We start from the raw sequence: 22,927 nt of genomic DNA, 5'->3' as shown, positions 1-22,927 counted from the left end.
CTGTTTTTGCATTTGTTCACTGCAAATATTGATGAATTTTCAGATTGTTTTTTTTTATTTTCACATGAAACATGATTTGCATATGCAGTAGAAGGCTCTCTGCGATTACGATTTTTGTTTTCCGCGATATTGGATCAAACTAACTGCTGGAGGTACATGTCGTTGTTCTGCTGCTATCTATTGTTTGTCTTTTAATTTGTGTGCTAATTTCCCACTGATTTATATTACACCACATAGAAAGCGCCTTGTTACAGCGCTAGCTGAAATGCGCTATAGAAATAAAGTTGGATTTGAAAAATGAAAGAATACTGTTTAGACATGCTTGAAAATACAGATCCAGTCGCATCCAAGCTACAGCATGAAGAAACTAGCAAATTTATTACTTTTCTTTAACAAAAAACAGTGAAATCATTCTTTCAATGGTAGAGACTGATGCAAGCTCTTTGTCAGGGTTCGCCGTTCGGCGAAGAGGAGGGGGACCCAAAATGCGAGGAAGCAGGGATAAGGGTAACTTAAAGGGAATTTATTTAACAAAACAAAACCAAAAGGCAAACAAGGTACTGGGGCAAACAAACGTGGCTGGGTGCAAAAATGACGAAGACGAACTAAACGTGACTAAACAGAACAAAAGCCGAGGAATAAAGACAGTGACAAAAACCAGGGACATGAGCGGGAGCGAGAGCAAGAACATGAGCGTGAACGAGATCAGGAAGCGGTCGTGACAGTCCAAATGGAGCAGACAAGGCCAGGGTGGTGATGTCCGTGAATGGGGCAATCGCGTATCGCGGGCGTAGCGGGAGCAATGCACCAACAATGGGTTGACGGTGTGAGGTGTTTAAATAGTCCATTGATTAGGGGCACAGATGGGAGTCAGGTGTGCGAGGCTAACGGGGAACAGGTGCGTGGCTGGTGTGGACGGAGTGCTGAGGGGAAACGCCCCTACTCAGCTGACAAAACAAACACAAGCACATGGCATGGGAGGTGAAAAACAACAAACAAAAACCCTGACATGACCGACACGGGTCATGACACTCTTGTCATATTTATGAATTAATTAGGATGAATTCCACCACACACATCCGCAGAGCTCGGAATCTGTGTGCCTGCGCCTCGATCAAATCCACCATAACTTTATTACACCACCTGTGCCACAACTTTTAGCTGGTCTAGGTTATCGCTACTTTCTGTCACCAAATTGTCAGGTGCGCCGGGGTCGTGAAATTAAAAAACACCCTTGATCCGCTCGAAAACCCAGCAACAAGGGTTGCCAAATTCACAAACACGCTAAACAAGACTTGCCTGGCACAAAATTAAGGAATCACAGTAATACAGAAAATATTACAGCATGGGTTAACCCTCACCATCAGGATGAATTCTAAGCATTTACTTAGAAAACATGATTGCAAGAATCTTTTGACCAGCCCTTTCCAAGCTACGAAAACCATTTTGTAGCCATGATGATGTCAAGACACCAGCAACAGTCACGTGTTGCAGCAGATGCTGTTGAAGGGCACATCTGCCGGCTCCTGTGCTCGTTTGCTCCATGTGGCGCCTACGTGCTCGCACATATCCAAACGCCAGGCCAATGTCACTGAACTGCAACGTGCGCCAGGTGGCGATGAGTGCGAAGAGCGGGGTGGGACCTGATAGATAAAGGATGGAAAGGAATCCCTTTTTGTGATTCCCCTTGCTTTTTTACAGTAATATAGCCATCCTTAGAAATTTTAGAATAACATCCATCTATCTATCTATCTCTCTCTCTCTTTCTCTCTCTCTCTCTCTCGCTATCTATCTATCTATCTTTCTATCTATCTATCTATCTATCTATCTATTTATCTATCTATCTTACTCTTACTCTTTCTCGCTATCTGTAACTATATCCATCTATTCAGCTGACTGAAGACGTTGCAGTAACAATTAATGTCAGAAGACCAACCCACAAAATGCGACACGAACGGTACCTATAAGTGTTTCCAAGTGTTTGTTACAGGAATACATTAAAGACACTGAAAAAAACGTGAGATCCAGGGATTAACCACCTCTAAAAATTGACATAGAGTAAAAGATTGCTGTTTTTCTGGGGTGATTACAATAGTGGGAGGCCGTGCATTTCACACCTAGGCCTTCATTGAAGTCCAACTTAGTCTGAGTTGAATAAATACCACAGGTCATTTATGACACCACGGCTGGAGAAAAATATGCAAACACCAGAGCTGAGCACTTGAACCCTTTTTGCCAGTCAGTCACCTAAATAAAAATTGTCGGCCCCTGACCCCGTTCCGCTGACCCAAGGCACGCTTGAATGCACACTGATGTCTCACGTCTTTTCATACACAAACAGATGGTAGTGGCATTTTTGACAAGACAAAGTTTTGTCGTTTGCCCGTTTTGTGAGTAGGTTCATCACACGCACGAGGGGCGGGACTAAAAACAACCTCTGGCCTTTGTTAACTGAACCCTTTTTAAAAATTTGTCATCCCCTGCCCCAAAAATACATGTCCAGCCGGGCCGGAGGGTTGGACCGTTCCGCCCTTGGGACGGACTGCCCAACTCTGACAAACGTACACTTATGTTGCATCACCTCAATCGTGTACAACATGGGATATTTTTTCCAGAGTGTTTAAAAATCAATAAACTGCATCATCAATTAAAATTTACACCAAAGCTCACTCGATTTAGCTTATCTTGAAAGGAGCATGTTTAAAATGGCATTGCAAATAGATCTGCAATCAAATCCACACTTTCCCTTCCTTCTGCCATTGTGGCTTGAAAAAAGAAAGAATATATTTTAGATTTTCTAACCGTCGCCCAGTAAGGCTTTCTGGTGTGGATTTGTTGATTGTGCATAGTCCTGCCCTCTCGCAAGTGAGTATCCAATCAAAGAACACGTTTGTCACCTTCAACATGAGGCCTGCTAGAAGGCCTTACTGTCACCAACTCATGATCTTATTGGCTATTGCAACCGTCTATCAACTCTAATAGGCCTTTCACTCATACAGCAGTGACACCCGCACAGTTGATTGTGAAGCCCTTGAACAAAGAGTACCTGCCACTGGTATTATGAAATCTGCCTGGCAACACAGGCTAGCTGAATTCACCTAAAAATACTAAATTGGGATATATTATGAATGTGAAGAATAATTGGGTGGGTTTCCTCCAGGTACTCTAGTTTCCTCCCACATTACAAAAACATGCATGGCAGGTTGATTGGGCACTCTAAATTAGCCCTACGTATGAGTGTGAGCGCGGCTGGTTGTTCGCCTATGTGTGCCCTGCGATTGGCTGGCAACCAGTTCAGGGTGTCCCCCGCCAACTGCCTGAAGATAGCTGGGATGGGCTCCAGCACCCAGCAGCAGGACAAGCAGTGCAGATGATGGATGGGTATACAGTAATACCCCGCTACTTCGCGGTTCACCTTTCGCGGGTTCAGTGCTTCGCGGGTCTAAAAAATATTCGGGGGCATTGTAGTTTCGCCGAGCGGCACGAGGGGGCGCTGGAGCGGTTAGACGGCCGGCGTGCGCCGAAGAGGAGAGTGGACGAAGAAGAGAGTGGACGAAGAAGAGCACGTTCCCCCGGACACGATTGGTGGCGACGTTTCGCGCGGTTCGGACCGTACCAGAGCTCCGGCCGGCGTGCGTGGCAGTTAAGCCGTAGAGGAGCACCTTCCCCGGGCACGGGCGGTTCCAAGCGGCCCCTAAGTTTAACCGAATGGAAGCTCCGGGGGAGGAGGGCGGGCGTGTGTCACAGTTAAGCCGAATAGGAGCACCTCTTCCGCCCGGCCACGAGCGTAGCGTGAGGCTGTCAGTTATGAATGAATAAATAAATAAATGAAGAATGCCACCTTTCATTTCACTGTCATGATCCGTGCCTGTCATGCCGCGTGTGTTTTTGTTTTTTCAGCTGTGTGGGCGTTCCTCCAGCGATCGTCTCGCGCCATGCCGTCAGCTGCTGCGAGATGCGCTGATTACACTGACTATATTGTGATTATAATATATATCTTTGTATCACCACCTTTTTTCCCGTGTCTGCGTTTGGAGAGTCCTGGTCAATCCTTCAGCTCTGCTGGAGGATCATAACATTCACAGGGCACACCGGACGGCGTACCAGCAGGTAAAAGTCGAAGTAATTAAATAAATACAAAAAGAAGTAATTGAATAAATACGAAAATAATGGCTGGGGAATAAAAAAATAAGTTTTAATAATAATTTGTTTTTTTTTTTGTTATAACATGAATTTCACTCTCTCTCTCTCTACCCATATATATATATATGTATATATATATTTTTTTTTAAGCATTTTTGAAGGTGCGCCACTACTTCGCACCTATATATATATATATATATATATATATAGGTGCGAAGTATATATAAGTATTTTATTTTATTTATTTTTTTGAAGGTGCGCCGCTACTTCGCGGATTTTCAGTTTTCGCAGGTGGTCTCGGTGCCCATTAACCGCGATAACCGGGGTATTAGTGTATACACTGTACATCAGAGCTGGGCAGTCCGTCCCGGGATATGCAAACAACAAAAACAACAGGATTAGAGCCTGGGCTCCAAGGTGCAAGCAGCAGGCAGGCAAGCGCTGGCGGTGAGGAGCCTGATGGAATTAAAGGAAGGTGAGTCACCGAAAGGTTTTAATGGGGTTGCAGGGAAGGTGAGGACAGGTCACCAAAATAAATTGTGGGCTCTCTAAACCAAGACGACAAAACCAAAGTGACAGCCACGCTGGGAATAGCGGAGATGATGTCAGTCGTGTGAACACTGACGCCCTTTGTCTTCTTTGGTACGTTATTGTTTGTTTTTTGCAAAGCTCAGCTGATCATTTGAATCAGGTGTGTTGGTGGAGCGAGCCATCTCAAACAGATTCGATAGGGTCTCTCGAGGAGACGACTTCGGCACCCCTGTTCTACCGCAAGCACGCACCCGGCGCATAGGTTTTACCACAGCGCTGCAACAGTACTTTGTTTGTCCAATGTTATAATGCTGCCATCTACTGAACAAAAATTGCTAGTTGAGACATAGTTGCATACTAATTTTTAGAATCATTGCATTAGATTAATTTACATTTCTGTTCGCAATTATATAGCAAAATATATTATTTTAAAACGTATGTAATCAGAAATTGAACATCTATTAATTCTCCACGAATCCCACTTCAATCGGAAAAGGACCGAGCTATTCAGAGACATATTTCAATTTCAAGAAAATACTAACAACAGTCCCCCTTGGCTATTTCATCAGTATTTATGTATGGACCATTTTTAAAATTATGCATAGTACATTCATGAATTGATGGAGATGTCAATCACTATAATTTTCAAGTCATCAGGTGTTAGTGTAGTTACAATTTCATTGAACAAATCTCGAAATGATAACAGTATTTTTACGATAAATAAATGAATAAAAATAACTTAAATTCCATGGTTCCAAATTATTAAGGCTGATTAAGGCACACACGGCTGATTTCTGGCATATGCGGTGAAATTTTCACTCATAGTGGATCTTAACAATTACAAAATACGTTTTAAATTGACCAGGTTACAAAAACGATGACATGACACAAAAAACTAACTAAAACAAAACAAAAACTAAAATACTTTAACAAGCATGTTGGGAAATCTTCGTATTCGAGAAGATCTTTGTCATCGTTGTCAACTCTCGCGACAGTTGGTTTGAGGCAAACAGGCGAGTTTTTGACGCGCTAACGTGAAGCTACGCTGCAGCCTAGCCAACAAGATAGTTTATCAGCGACCACCTCTGAACTTCGAATAACACAAAGGAGACGACGCCGCAGTGGTGACGGTATGTAAAGTCTTATAATGGTCCCCCCTTTATTTATTTTTATTTTTTTTACATTATTATTATTATTTTTTAAATATTTGTAAAGCGACGACCGAGGCTTAACATGCTTTGGCAGTAATGGCGGTGGAAACTTAACACATTTTAAATGGGACGTAACATCCACTCGCTTTGTCTGCTCCATCATTTTGACGTCTTAGTGTCTAGGTAACACACAACCAGTGTTCGTCAAGTAACTTTCAATATCACACATTGCTAGTTTCATGTGAAACTAATATGCACTATGTTACTGTCTTTGTAGAGTATTGCGATACTCAAGTTTAAGCTACTTTTTTTTTTAAATCGGGGGTTAATTTATGTATGAATGATTTCGACATTTTAAAAGGAAAATGCAAAATTTCATACCATAATGTTACTGTTGATGTTGACTTGTAAAGAGGATATTTAACTATGCATGTATATTGTGGGCGATAATGTTTAATGTGTTGACTTAATGGTGGGTGATCAATAACTTTCGATCAATATTTGTAGCATTAATATTTTTTTTTACGACAAATACTGGAACGGATATTTTGTCCAGTAAATAAATAATCCCTGACCGTAAACCATTGATGAAATTATGATCATTCTCAAATTAATTTACACACAAATAATAGTAGTATAGTATGGTAATATAAATGATATATGACGTGTGATTGATAATTGGCCGAACAAAACACATAAAATGGATAGAGAGCATACCTGTCAACCTCGGCCAGTAGCAGCCCTTATAAATGATCAAGATTCCCCTTATAAATTAACCAAAAACCTGACAAACACCACACGACGCATGTGCACTCGCGACAAATCAGACAATGTAATATAAATAACAACGATAATAAGCATAAAAAAGTCATTTATTGCATTTACAAAATACATTACATTAAGTCAACAAAAGCACCCCTGTTCATTCATTGCTTTATTGGTTTGAGTGCTGTTTATTGTAGGCTGATACACAGAACTTTGCAGACTTCATTTGCTCTAAGGAGGGTTTCACTTTTGAGCAACAAACATGACAGTTGAGTTTCATCTGCAAAAGAGAAGTCAGTGTATCAGTCCCCATTGTCTGTCTGTATTCTGTGTGGATCTTCCTCACATGGCTGAACACTCTCTCACTATCAGCATTGCTGTGAGGAAGGGCGAGAAGAACAGAGAATAGTTTTTTCATCAGTGGAAACCGATCTTTCCCAAATCCAGTTTTAATTTGTAATAAGGCTGACCAAAATGTCTCTGGCTTGACTGGATGTACTTCTTCACTTGGCTCAGGGAGAAGATGATCAGGAATCAGTTGATAATCTTCCTATTCACCCTTTCAGGGTTCGCGGTTAACTTTAAAAACTGCTTGCCCAAAGGGCAAGTGCCACTAAAATTTGCCTTGCCCGAGTGGCCAAATTACTTGCCCGACTGGGGCAAGTGACAATTTTTTTTCTCTAAGAATAAAATGTTTATGGTTGTAAAATGTGCGCCACAAATGTAAATAAACATATAATCTGATAAGCATAAATTAATCTTGTTTTCATCATCAACCATGAAACCCTACTCACAACAGCATGTATCATCCTGTGCAGTTATTAAAAATGTTAATTGTAGTTTTAATAATTAACAAATCTGCATGTTAAATTGGGAAAATGATATTACAGCAATCCAGATTATCAATTTTAAATCCAGGAGAGCCTATTAATTGAGTAATCACAAATTAAAATTATGAGTGTGGGAAATTTGTGTATTCCTTTAAGACCAGTGCCTGTGGCGCTGCCTCCATAAGTTTCATAGCATAAACAGAACACAGTCACTGACACTATGTCAGGTAACATCATGGAGCTAATGAATTAACAGCCAATAATCAAATATTACTCCCTTCCTTACTCACAACTGAATTGTCTACTTAAAAATATTCGAGCTATTTTAGTCATGTCAGAGGAATCCCAAATGTTCGGATTTGAACGAACACGTCGTCACTTGTAAACATGCGCAGGAGGTAAGAAAACTTCCGGCTGTCAATTTTCGGCCGAAATATCGTAGGTTTTTGTTGTGTTTTTCAAACTTCAAATGAGGATGCAACTACAGCGAGTTCTAATACTGCGGGATTTTATTGACGTCCACTTTAACGCGACATTCACTGAACTAACTGATCCCCGTAGCGCCCGCCCATTGCCCCCGATAAGGCCAATGGACCATACCACAACATAAGGGGGTGTCTGGGTTAAACCATCACCATACAGTGCACACAAACAGATCACACCACAGTTTTCGTCGAAATTAAAGATATTTGGCTGCTTTAAAAAATGCTTGCCCGGTCGGGCAAGTTGCCCATAATTTTACCTTGCCCGTGGCCAAATTTTCACTTGCCCCGGGGCAATCGGGAAGCGGTTAACCGCGAACCCTGCCCTTTAAGTCTTCCTGATCTAACTCTGGGGTAAACCTGTCCCCTAACCTAACAATGTGGTCAGAGTCCAACTGCTCTCTCTTTCTTAAGTCCAGCACCACCAAGTCACTTAACACAGTGTTGTCAAACGGAAATTGGCTCATCATTTTGGCAACAACAGCTTCGTAGAAAGACCTCACAGAGTTAAAGAATTTTGACATCATGGCTGGTGTTACAATTGGCTTGGTTTCATCCACCCGATCACTGGCATTAGAAACATCCCTTGTGTCCCAGCCAACAGCAAGTCTACTGTCCACATGCTGCAGGCTTCTGTTTGTGAAATCTACTGATAACAAGGTATCAGCAGATTTAACATGCTCCATTTTGACGAATTTTACCAGCAGCTTCTTTAACAGTCGTTCGATTTCTGGCAGCAAATCCCCAATCATGCATTCCTCTGTTTGGAAGAGGACGTTGAAAAAATTAATTTCTGGCAGGATGAAGTTGAGGAAGCGGAGAGTGAGGTGAGTGAAAGGATCTTGCAGCCTGTTGTGTATTGATTTCACTTTTCCTGCCCTTTCAACATCCACATGACTTGAGAAGTAGCTTTTGTGAGCTTCATATTGGGAGATAGTTCTTGTAATGACTCTATGCAGAGACAACCATCATGTCGGACAGTGCTTGAGGATTTTTTCTTTCTCAGTATTTGTAAAGTCCTGAAACTCTTTAAAATCCTCAATTCGTTTAGAGCTGTTCTTGAAAAAATAAAAAATATCCACCAGCAAGTCATCCATATTCACTATTAATGTCTTCAGTCCAGCTTTAATGCATAGATTTCCGAGATGTCAAATACAGCCAATACTAAACACACTCTCATTCTTTTCTTTTATCCTTGACAGAACAGAGTTATTCTTTGGTGTTGCAATTGTCGCTGGCAAACCCCACTACATTTTTCCAAAGTATTTCCTTTTCATGAAGTAATTCTTCAATAACAGTGAATATGGATGCTGCTGTGCTTGATGCCAACCCGGGTAAATCAAGGAGTCTGGTCTTTGTGTTGTCCCCATCAAAGAAGTGAGCCAACTCAACGAGTCGCTTTTTGGTGGTGCCGTCGTTGCTTTCATCGATCATGAGGGTAAATGGGTTGTTTCTGCAGTGCTCAATGACATCGTGTGTATAGCCGGGTGCAAGGCTCTCCTTTACAATCATCGTTGCCTTGGTCCTCCGACAAGAAAACTCCTGCAAAAATACAGATCATAATATTTAAATAAATAATAACATCCTTAATCATGTTAACATTAGCACAGTTGTAAATTATTCTTTTTCTGAAGAAAATCTACATCTCGCACCAGAGTTTGCAATTATAAATATTTTTACAATGAACTCAAAATTCTGAATTTTATATATATATAGATATATATCATGAATTATTCATTATATTTAACCATCCATCCATCTTCTGTACCGCTTCTCCTCACTAGGGTCGCGGGGGGTGCTGGAGCCTATCCCAGCTACCTTTTGGGCAGTAGGCGGGGGACACCCTGAACTGGTTGCCAGCCAATCGCAGGGCACACAGAGACGAACAACCATCCACACTCACACTGTTGGAGTCGAGTCACCGTGGAAATGAGAAGTAATTAGTAAATCAACCTTTAAAAGCCAAACTTACTCCAATGCGTGTTCGTTTTTTTGTGCTCAAGAAGAAAAGGGTCAAATAAAGACTCACCAACTGATTTGAGTTCCGATATTTAGTTTCTTCAATTTCTGGAGTTCAGGAAATAGTACAAAGACAGATATCTGGGCGGCTTTTTCTTAATCTCACGAGAAACTGCACTTGGGCGAGCACAGTCGAAAAATGCGCGCCATCTTTCAGCCCAGCTTCAGTTTTTATAGGAGTTTTTTATGTCAAGGGTAATGTAGGTTGAATCGGTCGTCCTCGCTCCCTCCCACGGCACGGGTCCACATCCAAGGGAAGGTTTTCCCCAGGTTAGTCATTGTCTGGATAGTTGATGATGGTCGATTCCCGTCTGGTCCCGTAGACTGGCACGCCAAGGCTGGCCTTCTCCGGCGGGCCGTCCCTCCGTCTCTCCGTTGGCATTCTTCTGTAATCTTGTCGGTGTGCATGTGTGCGTGTGTATGTGCAAGTGTATGTGTGTGTATGTGCATGTGTAGGTGCAGGTGTATGTATATGTGCCTGTGTATGTATCCGTGTCTGTGTGCACGCGCGTGTATGTGCAGGTCTATGTATATGTCTGTGTGTGTATGCGTATGTGCATGTGCTCCAATCTCCAATTGTTATGTCTTTCGGAATGTGTTTTTCTTTTGATAGCGTCTGTGTGAGTCCTCCAGTGCCCAATTTGGTATGTTTGCATCTCTACAGCCAATGTGGAGAATGTGCTTCGTCGTATTTGTCCATGAAGTGCTGTGAATGTGAGGGCAGCTCATGGAAATGCTATGTGCGCAAATCTATTCTCACTACTGAGAATTTCAATAAAGTTCACACATTTAAACTAAGTACTATAAATTTAGCATATGAGAAGAATATAATAAATCAGTAAACATCAGGACTACAATCCCATCATTCTTGTGACCCATGCTTCTAGTTTCATTTGATAAATGCATCTTGTTTCATCAATGTTTAAAATATTCAGTAAATATGAACCTGCTAACTTTAATTATTGACATTCTGTCCCGGTTGTGTTTAAAATAATGCCAGTAATCGTAATAGAATCCTTCAACACTCATACCTAGGGGCAATTTAGAGTGTTCAATCGGCCTGCCATGCATGTTTTTGGAATGTGGGAGTACCTGGAGGAAACCCACCCAATTATTCTTCACATTCACAATATATCCCAATTTAGTATTTTTAGGTGAATTCAGCTAGCTTGTGTTGCCAGGCGGATTTCATAATACCAGTGGCAGGTACTCTTTGTTCCCGGAGGAAACCCACGCAAGCACGGGGAGAACATGCAAACTCCACACAGGAAGGCCGGAGCCGGAATCAAACCCACGCCCGATGCCGTCTCTCACTGTGAGGCCATCGTGCTAACCAGTCGGCCACTGTGCCGCCTCATTATATTTATATAAGCAGGAAATGTTAAAATTAAGTTACCGTTACCATGGTGCAATAAATGCAAATATGTTAAACATGTTGTTTCGAAACAATTCTGATACTGCTTATGATCAATTACAGCATCAATAAGAGTGACTAGTAGCGAGACTGATACCCAATCGCCAGGCTACAATGGGTTAAGTTGTCTGATAGAGGGACTGCCCGGTGGCAGGGGCTGTTACTTCAACGTCACCATCCCCCCATATATCTCCTTCCCAGCCCTCCGGCTCCCATTCGCCCGCAAGATATCTCGTAAACGCCCGTATTTGTTGCGTTTCAACGCGGCGATCAGTTTTCCGCTGGTTAGCTCGTGCTTTCTTGGAAATATGCACAATTGTTTTTTCCAACACAGAATTTAATCTAGATATTTCCTTCTCTAGTTCTTCGATCTTATTGTTCTGCATTAGAATTTCTTGATCTTTACGCGCATCAGCGAGGAGAGCAGCGTCTAACGCCTTATTCTTCTCCCGCCATGCTTCTGCACAAATCCACATCATCTTCCGCACACCCCCCAAAGGCGCTCTTTTACGGACCACCACCTGAGTCAGTAAATCCTTAACTGACGTCGGGATGGCCCCCACTGGCATGTTAACCCACGGACCAGGGCGTCCCCCATTCCGCGTCAACAATTTCCCAATTTCTCTAAACTCATGACTGTCCCACCCCGGCACTCCCGAGACGCAGTCAGCAAAACCCCCCTCGGGTTCATCCAAAGTTTTACTCTTACTCAAACAACAAGCCATGTCCAAGTCGCAGTTCTCCGGAAATCCTGCCGACAACGCCAAAAATGTTTCGAAACAATTCTGATACTGCTTATGATCAATTACAGCATCAATAATAATAATAATAATAATATTCCCTTTATTAGTCCCACAATGGGGAAATTCGAGATTCGAACCCAGGCCTCCTGGGGAGACTGGGTCCTGAACGCGGCGCCTTAGACCACTCGGCCATCCTGGCAGCCACTCGGTAAGAGTGACTAGTAGCGAGACTGATACCCAATCGCCAGGCTACAATGGGTTAAGTTGTCTGTTATATCCAATCAGACAAGCATGAACTACAATGGGTTAAGCTGTCTGTTATATCCAATCAGACAAGCGTGAGCCCTTGAGTAGACACTGCTTATAATCAATTACAGTATCAAATAATATAATAGTCACAACTCATGATCAATTGCTATGACTTATTATTAACTTCAGGATCGCGGATCGTCGGCGACTTACATGGACAACAAACACTTCACTGCGTTAAACAAGCGGCACATTTTATTTAACCCACAGTATAAAGTGTACAAGCAAGCAAGCAACAATTGTATTTCAGCTCATAGATTACATGCAATACATAAATCTCATTACCGTGTGCTGGAAGGACGGAGAGCCCCGGCGTCCTCAGTAATGCGAGCAAAAAATACGATACTGGGCGTCCGCGCGTAGAACCCTCAGCTGACTCTACTAACGTTTTGCCTCCGTTACATTCTTATAGCCAATATCGCACCCCATCCCCTCCCGTTCGAGTGCGCTTTGATGGTTCGCATGGCCCTTCGCACAACTTTGGCCTTTGCCAATCCTTACTCCCTTTTCGTTATCGGCTGTACATTTTCGCATGAGTCAGACATTCCTGGTGCTTAGGCCCTGTGCGAATTCCCTCCAATTATTCCCATTCTCATAACACGTAGATACAGCCTGTGCAAATTCTCATAACACATAGATACAGCCTGTGCAAATTCTCATAACACAGAAACACAGACATCTACTAACGCGTGTATATAGGTATAAAATGGTTATTATGCAGCATTTATGTGGTAAAACAACATTAATAAACCATATTTCACTTCACATGTGTTTATACTAATAATAAAAAAAAATTACCTTGGCTGTCTGTGAATCTGGGAACATAACTTTCACCAATTCACTAAAGTGGTCGGCAGCCGCGAATGGGATGTTGTGCTCTGCAAGGAAATGGCAGAAGAGGATTTCGGTGTTTGTAGCTTTGTGGGATGACGCTGGATTGGCGGTAGAGACGAAGTGCTTTGTCAACGGGTTGTGTGTTTTGCTTCTCGCCACATTCTCCACGTGTCCAGCAGTTTTAAAATGGCTCTTCAAATCGTAGAATCCACTCGCAGCAACTTTCACGTCTCTCTTGCAAGGAACACAGAACGAAAATTGAGGCCCTTTTGTTGAGGATTTAATCCATCCAAGATATTCACCCTGCAGTGACTCCCATTCATTTTGGTGTCGACCTGATGCTTGAATTTTTCGTTTCTTATTTAGCGGTTCTCCCATACTTGCTTGCTTGCTTCGACGATTTTTACTGAATGCAACACTAACACAAGCGGAAATGCAGACGGTTAACGGCGCATGCGCATGTCATGCTTTATCAAAAATACAGCGCTTTCGCACATGTGGACGTTCCCACCACAGGAAGTGAAGGGTCAGCCGCTTCCTGTCTTCTCAAAAGCCTACGTAAACTTCGATTTTTTTTTTTTTTTTTTTTTTTTTTTAATTAAATTTGTTTTTTGCCCGTACAAAAGTCGGTATACGGCGTACATGATTTGGAATGATAAAAAACATACAAAATACGGGGAATACGTATAAGTTGACAGGTATGAGAGAGATTGATGGGGCACGTGTAATAGAGCAAATATATGTATTTATAAAGTCCAAATTCACCTATTTATTTCATTTTTATTGAAATAATACAAAGTTCAGTTAGTTGCAAATCTCTTTACTATGAGGAGACAAATTTTCAGTGAATCGAACATAAAAAAGGGAAAAATTAAATAAGCGCATCAGACGCCAATTTTATGGGGCATATTTTAGTTTGTCCGATTGGAGTTGCCATTGTGTGACATCCTCGGCCACTGGACGTGTTCGGCTCAGAGGCTGACCAATTTGAATTGTGATTGCTAATAGATAATCAGAATAACCACTGTTTTACATACTTATGATAATTGATGGCACAAAATTAATTAAAATCATATCTAAAAGCACAAGGACTTTTATTTCTTTGCAATTTATTTGCTGCCTTTTATTTCGGTTTGTTCCTGCTTGTTTTGGAGTATATATTCAGAATTTTATTTTATTATACTATGACAATGATTGTGTCCCAAAAAACAACCACAAAAAATGCCAACCATCATTGAAAAACAGCTGAAACGCAGAAGTAAGACGAAACGGATAATCTATTCTACTTTGCTATGTTGAGGAACCCAGTGAGTCAGAAATTCATATTGTGGTAATTGAATTAGTAAATAGCTTACCTTGTGAGGTAAAAAGCTACTGTCCTGTACAAATTGTGTGATTAAATGTGTGTTGTGGTCCTGAATATTTAACGCATTCCGAAACTGAGTAACTCTAATAACATTACAAAAAAAGGGTAACTTGTTATTATTACTTTCTGACTGCCAAAATCTTGACGTATTACCATTATATTATCCCCAACACTGCACACAATTATTGAATGTGGCCATTTTATATTGGGCTTTTTGGCCCCCCTCAAAAAAAAAACCCAAAAAAAACGCTATAATTGTCACTTTGTATTTTACTGATATATTTTAGCAAGTGATAGACCGATTATGGGCCCGGCAGATTATTGGCGCCGATATTTGGCATTTTGCCGATTATTATTATTATTATTATTATTATTATTATTGGTTCCTTGTACAGTGGGTAGCGGTCAATCAGCAGTAAGCTGACTGTTTGCCTTTACACCTCAAGTCACACGCACTAGAGGTCCCGTGAGCAGTGGAAGGTTAAGGCAACAGACCATTTTAATAAATGTCAGTCTACTACAACTCACAACTAATGGAAAACTATTTGTCGTAGTAAACTTTAAAGAGATGTTTGTTTTCATTGAACTATGAGACATGCAGCTGAGCCAGGGAGCTCTTTGTACGTTAGTTTAGACTTTTAAAACAAAAGTTGCCTATTTTCTGAAAAAGCTTTGACATGTTGTAAATCACTAAAGTTGTTTCCTAAACATATGCTTAAAGGCATTTAAACTAAATCAAGTTTTGGAGTTTTTATTTTCCAAAATTTTTACACCATTTTACCCCTTTTTTTCAACATGAATTTTGGCTTCAAATATCGGTTATCTGCCTCCACTACTACTAATAATCGGAATCAGCCCTGAAAAAAGCATATCGAAGTATCATTAATTTTTGCCACTAATGGACAGAGCACAGCCCCGGTCTCCCGCTTGTTAAATGGTAAGTAAATATTTATTTTGTTTGTGTAGCAGAAAATAATCAAACATTTGTGAACTCATCCAAATCAGCCATCCTTTGTTGCTGAGTCTAATGGAGTAAAAATAGTGTTTTTTTCTGATCAAAAAATACACTAATAAAATTTGAAACATGTTGCATTAAAACAACTGTGATAAGTGCAAATTATCCAAACTGTTTATGAAGTTAATGTAGCACATTCCTACCCTCTTTTGAGATCATAAAGCTTTGTGATTAGATTGGAGATGCACAACTTCATTTGTTCATCTGTCAAATTGATGTGAAGGTATGCGTGTGTCTGACTGTGGGAATCAGTATGTATTATTTGTGACTTGAACTTGATGAATTGGGCTTCTAGAGACTCTTAGAATGGATTGTGACGAGACCACCACCGTGTTTTCCACCCTGAAGTCCTTCAACGCCTTCATCACCAGCGGCACACGTTCACCCCAGTTGCTGGGGCCCTCAGCGGCGGCCGCGACCAACCTGCAGAACCAGTACAAACGCAGCATGGAGGTACGCAGACACACGCCAACACTCTGTACTGAAGCTACAGTATTTACAATCATGACTCAAATCTTCTCATGTAGTTGTTAGAAGTAGCAGAGAAGGTCCACTCACACAGTCGCTACCTGAAGCTGGACCAGGAGAAAAAGCAGATGGAGCTGAGTCACAAACGCGTTCGCGTGGAGCTAGAAAAAAGTGCCAGTGACACGGCGTGCAATTTAAAGGTAGCATGCACCCTCGCCCTCCCTCATTCTTTCACGTTTCTTTCACCACGCTGTAAAAAGCTGACTTGAAAAAGAGTCCACAATAATCACAGTCATTAGAATTAGAATTAGAAATCCCTTTATTGTCATTGTACTCAAGTGTGCAACGAGATTAGAGGGCTCCCCTCTCCAGTGCAATACAACAATAATACAGACAAATATATAAATTAGATAAATAAATAAGAGAGTGCAATGGAATTTAGTACTGAATAGTGTATATAAAAACACATCACAATGCTGTTCTGCAAGGTAAGGGTGTTCTCGTGTGTGTGTGAGAGTTCAGAATGGAGATGGCTCTCGGAAAGAAACTGTTTCTCAGTCTATTGGTCCTCGATTTGATGCATCTGTAGCGCCTGCCAGAGGGCATCAGGTCGAACAGGTGTGAGTTTGGGTGGGTATTGTCTTTGACGATGTTGAGAGCCCTTCTGAGGCACCGGGCGGTGTAGATGTCCGACAGTGAGGGGAGAGGGCAGCCAATAATCCTTTGCGCTGTTTTGACTGTCCTCTGGAGCCTCACTCTGTCCGCCTCAGTGCAGCCGCTGTACCAGGTGGAGACACAGTACGTCAGCAGGCTCTCGATGGACGAGTGGTAGAAGGCTAGCAGCAGCTTCCTGTCCAGGTTGAATTTCCTGAGGACTCTCAGGAAGTGCAGACGCTGGCGGACCTTCTTTACCACTGCTGTGGTGTTGTGAGTCCAAGAAAGGTCGTCGGAGATCTGTACTCCCAGGAACTTGAACGTGTGGACCCTCTCCACACACACGCCTTCGATGCAGAGGGGGGGCGGCACCGTCTTGTTCCTCCTGAAGTCGACGACAATCTCCTTTGTTTTTGCAGTGTTAAGGTGCAGTCTGTTGTCCTTGCACCAAGCTGTCAGTCTCTTTACCTCCTCTCTGTAGGCTGTCTCGTCACCTTCCGAGATCAGACCGACCACTGTCGTGTCGTCAGCAAACTTGACGATGGTGTTGTTGCCGTGGGCCGGGCTGCAGTCGTAGGTGTAGAGGGCGTACAGGAGAGGGCTCAGCACGCATCCTTGAGGGGAACCGGTGCTCAGCATGCGGGTGGAGGACGTGTAGGGGCCGAGCATGTGTGTATGTGTAATGCAGTGTTGTCCACATTAGCTTAGAGATTACACTGGCTGAACAGGGCAGTATGGACCGTTGATTCTGACGGTTGTTGTTGTCTTCACTCAGCCGAGGAAGAGGGATCAGCCGGATGACTGGTCAGATGTAGATCTCTTCCTGTACCTTGACAGTAGCCGTATGTACCCGGCCATCTGTAGCAGGGAAAGTCTCTGTTACGGTCCCCACTGGCCAGAATGCTCTCGGGAAACGAGGATCTACGACGAGGACCACCTGGCCAACACTGAACCTTGGAGTCGGATTGCCACTTCTGACGACCTTGCAGAACAGGTAGATAGTGACGGACAAAGGATGACCAAAAGTTGTCAGCAAGCACCTGGCTGTGTCGCCACCGACGTCGCCCAAGAAGGTCTTCATTGTCGTAGATGGCTTGTGGAAGTGATGAATCTCTGTGTCCCATGAGCAACATATTCGGTGTTATGGGGTCAGGATCAGCGATATCCGTTGAAACATATCCAAGTGGCTTGGCATTCAGGATGCCTTCTACCTCGACGAGTAATGTGCGTAGAACTGGCTCCGGAATCACTTGTTCTTTCAGGACAACTCTCTGGGAAGCTTTAATTGACCTCACCTCTCTCTCCCATGTTCCTCCCAAGTTCGGGGATGCTGGAGGATTGGAACTGTATCTTCTGCTTTGCGAGTTGTGCTTAAAGCGGGGAGCTCATTACCTGGAAAGCCTCCTGGAGTTCGCGGCAACCACCAGTGAAGTTTGTGCCGTTATTGCAAAGAATCTCAAATGGCCTCCCTCGGCGGGCTATAGAGCGGCGAAGGCAGAGAAAAAAGAAATTTTTAGAAATTAGAAATCCCTTTATTGTCATTGTACTCAAGTGTGCAACGAGATTAGAGGGCTCCCCTCTCCAGTGCAATACAACAATAATACAGACAAATATATAAATTAGATAAATAAATAAGAGAGTGCAATGGAATTTAGTACTGAATAGGGTATATAAAAACACATCACAATGCTGTTCTGCAAGGTAAGGGTGTTCTCGTGTGTGTGTGAGTGATCTGCAGGGTTGCGACGTGAATCAACATACCTCCAGTTTGCCGGGTCGGTCAGCGTCTGGATTTCCGCTACCCGCGTTCCAACAAACACTTTATAGCGGCAAGACTCCGATTGCAGCCAGTGGAGTACAGTGGTGGAGTCAGACCAGCAAACCACTCGGTGGATAGGGATGGTGAGTTCAGTCTCAAGCAGCTTGATGAGTTTTGCTCCGGTTAATGCTGCACTGAGGTCAAGACGAGGCATAGAAAGGTGTTTCTTGGGAGCGACCCTGGAGCGGGCCATCACAAAGGCGATATGGACGTTACCTTGGTCGTCAGTTGTTCGCAGGTAAGCAACTGAGCCGTAGGCCCTCTCCGATGCATTGCAGAAGAGGTTGATACCTCTGGGGGGCGTGTAGGCTCTGGGAAACTGCACTTGATGGAGGTTGGGAAGCTCGTCGACCCAGGCAAGCCACCGCCCTTTAAACTGTTCATGTTCTATGGGGTCGTCCCAGCTCAGATCCTGCTTCCAGAGATCTTGGATGAGAACCTTGGCTCTAGTTGTAAAAGGTACAATGAAGCACAACGGATTGTATTGGCTTGCCAGAGTTTTGTACAGGTTTCTCAGTATGGGCTGAAGAGCCTCTGGTGAGCGGTGTCGATAGCCCATGGTGTCGTCGAGACAGTTCCACTGTAGACCCAGTATAGGCTCGTCCAGGTCATGACTAACACGGGACAACCACAGATTGCTACAGACAGATCTTGCGTCGGGGGCATGACTGAAGGCAGATTGCTCGCCCACTGTCTTATCTCGAAGCCACCTTCGGCGAGGAAGTTGCATAATCCATCCACAACAGCCTTGGCATGTGCAGGATCAGGCGTGCTGTAAACGCAGTTGTCAACATAGAATGCTTCTGTCACAACTTCTGCAAGTCCTTGTTGGTTGGCTTGGGAGTCTTTCACATGTCGCTGCAGAGCGTATGTCGCGTAGCAGGGGCTGTAGGTAGTCCCAAAAGGCAGGACTTGACACTCATAAATCTCAGGTTCCTCCTCTTTGCATGTTTCTCCACAGCCACCCCGTCCTTCTCCATGAAGGCTTTCACTTCTTCCCTCAGCTCAAAAAATCTTCTCAATACGTTTCCCCTGCTGAGCCAACGTACCTCGGTGAAGTAGAGCACATCCCCATATTCTGACTCCATTTCCTCTAAAAAAGCACGGAACCGTCTGTGCTTTAAGCCCCTGGATCTGATTTGGTTGATGCATTTCACAACCACAGACATCACATTGTCAAACTTGAGACATTTGCTGCAAAGGGTCTGCTGATGGATAATGCAGTGCAGAGCAATGGCCTCCTCCACACCCTCCTCTTCCAGTTTTTTTTTAACAAGTGCCACCAGTCCATTTTTCCTCCCTGTCATTGATGGTGCTCCATCTGTAGTTATTCCAACAAACTTCTCCCATGGCAAACTGGCATTCTCAATGGCATCACACAGCTGGTGAAATATCTCCTGAGCAGTGGTCTGGCCATGCATTGGAAGTACTGTGAGCAACTCCTCCATCACTTCACACTTGTCATCCACACCACGGACATAGATTGCGAGCTGGGCAGTGTCGGTGATGTCTGTGGTCTCATCAAGAGCGACTGAGTATGCACTGAAACATTTGGCTTTCTCACACAGTTGATCATAAATGTCACTTGACAGGTCAGAAATGCGATCAACCACAGTGTTGGCAGAAAGGCTGATGTTGCTAAACTGACCTTTCTTTTCCGGACAGATTATACTTGCAGCCTGTAACATGCACTTTTTGACAAATTCACCTTCTGTGAATGGCTTTCCTGCCTTAGCAATCATCTCACTAACCACATAGCTTGCTTCGACTGCTGCATTATTCTCTTTGGTTGTTTTCTTGAAGAAATCTTGTTACCTCAGTAGACATGTTTTAAGATTGGCAACCCGGTTGGCTCTCTCATCTCCCTGGTATTTTGCATACTCCTCAGCATGTCTAGTTGTGTAATGACGTTTCAAATTGTATTCCTTGTGCACCGCAACTTTCTCTGTGCAAATAAGACAAGTTGGTGTGCCCCTGTGCTCAACAAAGAAGTATTACATTTCCCACTTTTCCTGAAATTGTCTGTGCTCATCATCAACCTTTCTCTTCACTGCAGGCTTTGAAAAAGGCATGTTTGGGGCTGTAGTATATATGATCTCATTTGGTGTCACTGTTGCACTGAAGTTTAAATCAAGTTTACCCGACGCACAAAGAACGTCATTTCCGCTTATTTTGGCGGCATCTAGCGGTGGCACTTCCGGTAATTTACATATGAAATGCGTCCTTTGTACAACGAAAGTTGGCATGGTGTAGTAAAAATCTCAACACGGTTAGTTTAAGGACACTTTCAGCAACATCCACAAAAATTTTGAAGTTTCTAGGTGCTACGGTTTTTTCATAGTTACTGAAAATGTCTCAAACAACAGCAGCTTAAAAGTGACGTCAAGGCAGCAACAAACGTGATTTAAGCATTATTAGGAGAATTTTTAATATTTCATTTTCGTTTCTTTCACCACCAAAAAAATCACATACTGTCATAGAAACAAAAGTAAATAATAAAAACTCAGTTTATATTTCGATAAAGTTTTCAACAAGCCTGCTCACTAAATAAAAAAAACCCGGAAGTAATTTTCAGGCGCCGCAAAATCCGAACATTCATCAATCAAACCCCTACTAAAACATCGAAAAAAAATTACAATCCTACCCTCGTTTTAAAGCTGAAGATGTGCCCAACAATAATCCGCGGCTCAATTTTATCCACTGTGCCCAGGTAATCCTACGTTTTATAATTAGTCCCGTCTGTGCTAGTGCTGATGCAAAGCTCCGTCAGACTGCACATCCTGTTCGCACATGGGTCTCCTGTCAATCAAATCAAAATCTTGTCAAATAGCAGAGATCCTAAGCATAAACCATAGTTCTGGGATGAGTAGGCCTACTTCTGTAGTTATAAAGCTTTAATTACACTGTAATTAAAGCTTTATAACTACAGACTGGCACTTTACAGTGTAAAGTGCCAGTCATATCAAATTCGCGGGCCGCACGAACATTAAACTTTCATAATAAGGCGGGGGCCGCAAACTATCATGCGGGCCGCGAGATTGAGACCCCTGAGTTAAATCCTTTCCTTCTGTTGGCAGGATATGCATATTCATCCATACTATATCAATACAGTCAGGCCATGATCTCCCCGTCTCTTTCATTGTTTTGATTAACTTATTTTTTATGGTACCATTTGTCCTCTCAACTAAACCAGCACTTTGCGGATGATAAATACAATGCCTTTTTAAATTTATTTTAAACTGTTCTGACAACCTTTTGATAACATCATTTACGAAATGGGACCCATTATCACTTCTAACTCTCGGGATTCCAAATGTTGGTATTATATGTTTACATAGTGCTTTAGCCACTGTTAGAGAATCTGGTTTGGCTGTAGGATATATTTCAACCCATTTTGAGAATACATCAATAATTACCAAACAATATTCATATCCTTGTGATTTGGATAATTGAATAAAATCCATGTGTATTGTATGAAATGGATGTTCAGGTTCTGGAAACGAGCCTCTTTTTGGTCTTACATTCCCCTGTGGGTTATTCTTAATGCAAATTAAGCATTGTCTACAAAAATTCTTTGCATATTGTGCGAACCCAAAGGAATTAAAGTGTCTATTCACTTGATCAACCATACCCCCTGCTGACACATGGCAAAGCCCATGCGTCACGATCGCCGCCCACGAGAACAGATGTTATCTAGACCGCTGTAGAGACCACTGTCATATGTGGCCCCTTTTCTTATCCATAATCGTTTCTCTGCATCAGACACACTCCTATGCTTCTCCTTAAGAATATCTTGCAAGTCTTCATCAACTTCTTCAGTTTTGATTTCAGCTTTGCATACAATGGCATTTACTGTAGCCGCAGCTCTTGCTGCCTGATCCGCGAACCCATTTCCTACCACGACTGGATCATTTCCTTTGAGATGCGCTTCACATTTACAAATAGCCAGCAACGAAGGCAGCTGAATAGCGGCCAGGAGGTCAACAAGTAATGACTTATGCTTAACCTCCTTTCCTGTTGTGGTGATAAATCCACAGAGCTGCCATTGCCTGCAAAACATATGAGCAGAGCTGTATGCATACTGACTGTCTGTAAACACTGTCATGGGCCTGCCTTCATAAAGCGTGCATGCCCGTGTGAGAGCGACAAGCTCACCTGCTTGAGCAGACATATTTGATGCCAGTTTTTCTGCCGCAATTATATTTGTGGCCGTTGTTACTGCATACCTGATTTCTAATTCTAATTCTAATTCATAACCCACATGATTTTTCCCATACTCGTCTTTAAAAGCGGACCCATCAACAAATATGACATCCCCCTTTGACAGGGGTATATCGGTTATGTCTGGTCTAGGCTTGTACATAACATCGGTTTAAGCTATACA

General features: G+C 42.7%; 1 protein-coding gene across 6 annotated transcripts in view; it reads left to right on the top strand.

Moving 5' to 3' along the window:
* The first annotated feature begins 4,493 nt into the window (after positions 1 to 4,493).
* mad1l1 (mitotic arrest deficient 1 like 1) overlaps positions 4,494 to 22,927 on the top strand; it is a 139,301-nt gene continuing 120,867 nt past the window's right edge. The window contains exons 1-3 of one of the 6 annotated variants that reach the window (XM_088302535.1): positions 4,494 to 4,618; positions 15,898 to 16,055; positions 16,130 to 16,270. In XM_088302535.1, the coding sequence (XP_088158661.1) occupies positions 4,603 to 4,618; positions 15,898 to 16,055; positions 16,130 to 16,270 (315 nt within the window). In that variant the 5' untranslated portion in view covers positions 4,494 to 4,602. Of the gene's footprint in view, positions 4,619 to 4,666; positions 4,786 to 5,658; positions 5,805 to 8,711; positions 8,730 to 15,897; positions 16,056 to 16,129; positions 16,271 to 22,927 lie in introns of those variants that run through there. The other 5 variants (XM_088302534.1, XM_088302537.1, XM_088302536.1 and 2 more) reach the window with 5 other exon arrangements.

The sequence above is a fragment of the Idiotropiscis lumnitzeri genome, chromosome 8 (assembly GCF_059441095.1).
Source record: "Idiotropiscis lumnitzeri isolate Australia: NSW breed Sydney's pygmy pipehorse chromosome 8, RoL_Ilum_1.0, whole genome shotgun sequence".
NCBI classification, from domain to species: domain Eukaryota; kingdom Metazoa; phylum Chordata; class Actinopteri; order Syngnathiformes; family Syngnathidae; genus Idiotropiscis; species Idiotropiscis lumnitzeri.
This window is presented reverse-complemented; position numbering and strand designations above follow the sequence as displayed.